Source organism: Pyrgilauda ruficollis, unplaced genomic scaffold (assembly GCF_017590135.1).
Source record: "Pyrgilauda ruficollis isolate IOZ18807 unplaced genomic scaffold, ASM1759013v1 scaffold534, whole genome shotgun sequence".
Classification (NCBI taxonomy): domain Eukaryota; kingdom Metazoa; phylum Chordata; class Aves; order Passeriformes; family Passeridae; genus Pyrgilauda; species Pyrgilauda ruficollis.
In genome coordinates this window covers 1-3,926 of record NW_024526978.1, presented here as the reverse complement: position 1 = coordinate 3,926, position 3,926 = coordinate 1, and the positions used below count along the sequence as shown (strand labels likewise).

The 3,926-nt window shown below is 60.8% G+C and overlaps 1 protein-coding gene across 1 annotated transcript in view; it reads left to right on the top strand.

Annotated features, from left to right (window-relative positions):
• The window catches only part of LOC121360738 (POU domain, class 6, transcription factor 1-like), a 10,187-nt gene extending 8,051 nt beyond the window's left edge, over positions 1-2,136 (top strand). Inside the window, exons 9-11 of the mRNA XM_041480798.1 lie at positions 56-173; positions 930-1,101; positions 1,914-2,136. Of these exons, the coding sequence (XP_041336732.1) occupies positions 56-173; positions 930-1,101; positions 1,914-2,109 (486 nt within the window). The 3' untranslated portion in view covers positions 2,110-2,136. The remainder of the gene's footprint in view (positions 1-55; positions 174-929; positions 1,102-1,913) is intronic.
• Positions 2,137-3,926: the final 1,790 nt, after the last annotated feature.

The window sequence follows — 3,926 nt, the reverse complement described above, 5'->3', positions numbered from 1 at the left end:
GTCCCCCCGGTCCCCCCAGGCCCCCCAGGTCACCCAGGTCCCCCCGGTCCCCCAGGTGCAGCCCATCCAGCCGGCCCCAGCCGGGGTGGGCTCCAGCCCCGTGACCAAGGTGTCGCCACCGCCGGTGCCCATCACGTGCTCCGAGACCCCCACCGTGAGCCAGCTGGTGTCCAGTGAGTCACTGGGAGCACTGGGAGCACTGGGAGGGGGGTGGTGGTCTCTGCGGGGAATAGTGGGGTCTGGGGTCCCTGGGAAGGGGCGTGGCAGGAACTGGGATCCAGTGGGGAGAGGGATAATGGGGTCTGGGGTCCCTGGGAGGGGGGATAATGGGGTCTGGGTCCCTTAATAATAGTGGGGTCAGGAAATTTTTGGGAAGAGAGATATTGGAGTCTGGAATCCCTGGGAAGAGAAGTAACAAAGTGTGGGAGGAGATAAGAATTGGGGGAGGAGATAAGAGGGACTGTGGGAAAAAGGGATAACGGAGTCTGGGATCCCTGGGCAGAGGGATAACGGGAACAGGGATAACAGGGACTGGGAACAGGGATAACAGGGACTGGGAAGGGGATAACAGGGACTGGGGTCTTTGGGAGGAGGGATAATGGGAACAGGGATAACAGGGACTGGGGTCTTTGGGATTACCAGAGTCAAGGAACCACTGGGAGGAGGAAACACTGGGTCTGGGGTCCTCGGGAAAAGGGACAACAGGGACTGGGGTCCCTGGGCAGAGTGGGCTCTGGGTTCCCCTGGCACTGCAGGCTCTGGGTCCCTGGCACTGCAGGCTCTGGCTCCCTGGGCACTGCCAGGCTCTGGTTCCCTGGGCACTGCAGGCTCTGGGTTTCTGGGCACTGCAGGCTCTGGGGCACAGCAATCTCTGGCTCTGGGCTCTGGGGTCCCTGGCCCAGGGCTCACAGCCCCCCGTGTCCCCCCAGAGCCCCCCGCCCCGCCCAGCGCGGAGGAGGACGGGATCAACCTGGAGGAAATCCGGGAATTCGCCAAGAACTTCAAACTGCGGCGCCTCTCGCTGGGGCTGACCCAGACCCAGGTGGGGCAGGCCCTGACGGCCACCGAGGGCCCTGCCTACAGCCAGTCTGCCATCTGCAGGTAACGGCACCTGGGACAGGGACAGGGAATGGCACCTGAGGGACAGGGAATGGCACCTGGGACAAGGACAAGGACAGGGACAGGGAATGGCTCCTGGAACAGGGACAGGGACAGGGAATGGCACCTGGGACAGGGACAAGGACAGGGACAGGGAATGGCACCTGGGACAGGGACAGGGAAGGCACCTGGGGGACAGGGACAGGGACAGGGACAGGGCCATCTGCAGGTAATTGTAACCTGGGGGACAGGACGGGGCCAGCTGCAGGTAAACACCACGGGGATAGGACAGGTACATCTGCCAGATAGAGTGGGGGACACGAGAGGGACAGGGACAGGGACAGGGCCAGCTGCAGGTGTGGGGACAGGACGGTCACAGGGGCCAGGTCGGGACAGGCCCAGAGGCAGGGACAGGAGGAGGAAAAGATGGAAGTTGGGGGAAGGAGAAGTGGAGAAAGGGAGGAAAGGAAGGAAACTGGAGAGAAGGAGGAAAACTGGGGAAGGGGGAAAGGAAAGGGGGAAAGGGGGGAGAGGTGGAGGGAGGGGAACTGGAGAAAAAGGAAAATGGGCAGAGGAGGAAACTGAGAAGGGGAAGGGAATGGGCCAAGGAGGAAAGCGAGAAAGGAAGGGAATGGCAAAGGAGGGTGTTGGGCGTTGCTCCCCCCTCACTGTCACCCCCCCGTCCCAGCCTGCTGTCCCCTTGGCCCCATCCCTGAGGGTCTCCCGTGTCCTCCAGATCCCCTCAGGTTTGACAAGCTGGACATCAGCCCCAGGACACCCCCTGAGTGTCCCCTGATTGTCCTCTGTGTCCCCAGGTTCGAGAAGCTGGACATCCCCCCCGAGTGTCCCCTGTGTCCCCCCTCAGTGTCCCCATGTCCCTGCAGGTTCGAGAAGCTGGACATGTCTCCCGAGTGTCCGCTGTGTCCCCTGAGTGTCCTCTCTATCCCCAGGTTTGAGAAGCAGGACATCACGCCCAAGTGTCCCCTGTGTCCCCCTCCAAGTGTCCCCTGAGTATCCCCATGTCCCTGCAGGTTTGAGAAGCTGGACATCCCCCCTGAATGTCCCCTGAGTGTCCCCTGAGTGTCCCATGTTCCCGCAGGTTCGAGAAGCTGTACATTCCCCCCCGAGTGCCCCCTGAGTGTCCCCTCTGAGTGTCCCCTGTGTCCCCAGGTTCAAGAAGCTGGACATCACGCTGTGTCCCCTGAGTGTCCCCTGTGTCCCCATGTAACCACAGGTTCGAGAAGCTGGACATCCCCCCCGAGTGCCCCCTGAGTGTCCCCTCTGAGTGTCCCCTGTGTCCCCAGGTTCAAGAAGCTGGACATCACGCTGTGTCCCCTGAGTGTCCCCTGTGTCCCCATCTCCCTGCAGGTTCGAAAAGCTGGACATCACATTGAGTGTCCCCTGTGTCCCCTGATTGTCCCCTGTGTCCCCAGGTTCGAGAAGCTGGACATCACACTGAGTGTCCCCTGTGTCCCCTGATTGTCCCCTGTGTCCCCAGGTTCGAGAAGCTGGACATCACACTGAGTGTCCCCTGTGTCCCCTGATTGTCCCCTGTGTCCCCAGGTTCGAGAAGCTGGACATCACATTGAGTGTCCCCTGTGTCCCCTGATTGCCCCCTGTGTCCCCAGGTTCGAGAAGCTGGACATCACACTGAGTGTCCCCTGTGTCCCCTGATTGTCCCCTGTGTCCCCAGGTTCGAGAAGCTGGACATCACACTGAGTGTCCCCTGTGTCCCCTGATTGTCCCCTGTGTCCCCAGGTTCGAGAAGCTGGACATCACACTGAGTGTCCCCTGTGTCCCCTGATTGTCCCCTGTGTCCCCAGGTTCGAGAAGCTGGACATCACATTGAGTGTCCCCTGTGTCCCCTGATTGCCCCCTGTGTCCCCAGGTTCGAGAAGCTGGACATCACACTGAGTGTCCCCTGTGTCCCCTGATTGTCCCCTGTGTCCCCAGGTTCGAGAAGCTGGACATCACACTGAGTGTCCCCTGTGTCCCCTGATTGTCCCCTGTGTCCCCAGGTTCGAGAAGCTGGACATCACATTGAGTGTCCCCTGTGTCCCCTGATTGTCCCCTGTGTCCCCAGGTTCGAGAAGCTGGACATCACATTGAGTGTCCCCTGTGTCCCCTGATTGTCCCCTGTGTCCCCAGGTTCGAGAAGCTGGACATCACACTGAGTGGCCCCTGTGTCCCCTGATTGTCCCCTGTGTCCCCAGGTTCGAGAAGCTGGACATCACACTGAGTGGCCCCTGTGTCCCCTGATTGTCCCCTGTGTCCCCAGGTTCGAGAAGCTGGACATCACATTGAGTGTCCCCTGTGTCCCCTGATTGTCCCCTGTGTCCCCAGGTTCGAGAAGCTGGACATCACATTGAGTGTCCCCTGTGTCCCCTGATTGTCCCCTGTGTCCCCAGGTTCGAGAAGCTGGACATCACACTGAGTGGCCCCTGTGTCCCCTGATTGTCCCCTGTGTCCCCAGGTTCGAGAAGCTGGACATCACACTGAGTGTCCCCTGTGTCCAGCACACCTGTGCCTGTGTCCAGCACACCTGTACCCATGTCCAGCACACCTGTGCCTGTGTCCAACACACCTTCACCTGTGTCCAGCACACCTGTACCTGTCCTCTACACCTGTACCTGTGTCCACCATGCCCATATATGTGTCCACCACGCCCATACCTGTGTCCAGCACACCTGTACCTGTGTCCACCATGCCCAGACCTGTGTCCAGCACACTTTTACCTGTGTCCAGGCCCTCACCTGCCCCTCAGCAACTCCCACATGCCCTAAACTGGGAGCACCCGGGTTCCCCGGCCTCCTGCCATCAGCACTTTG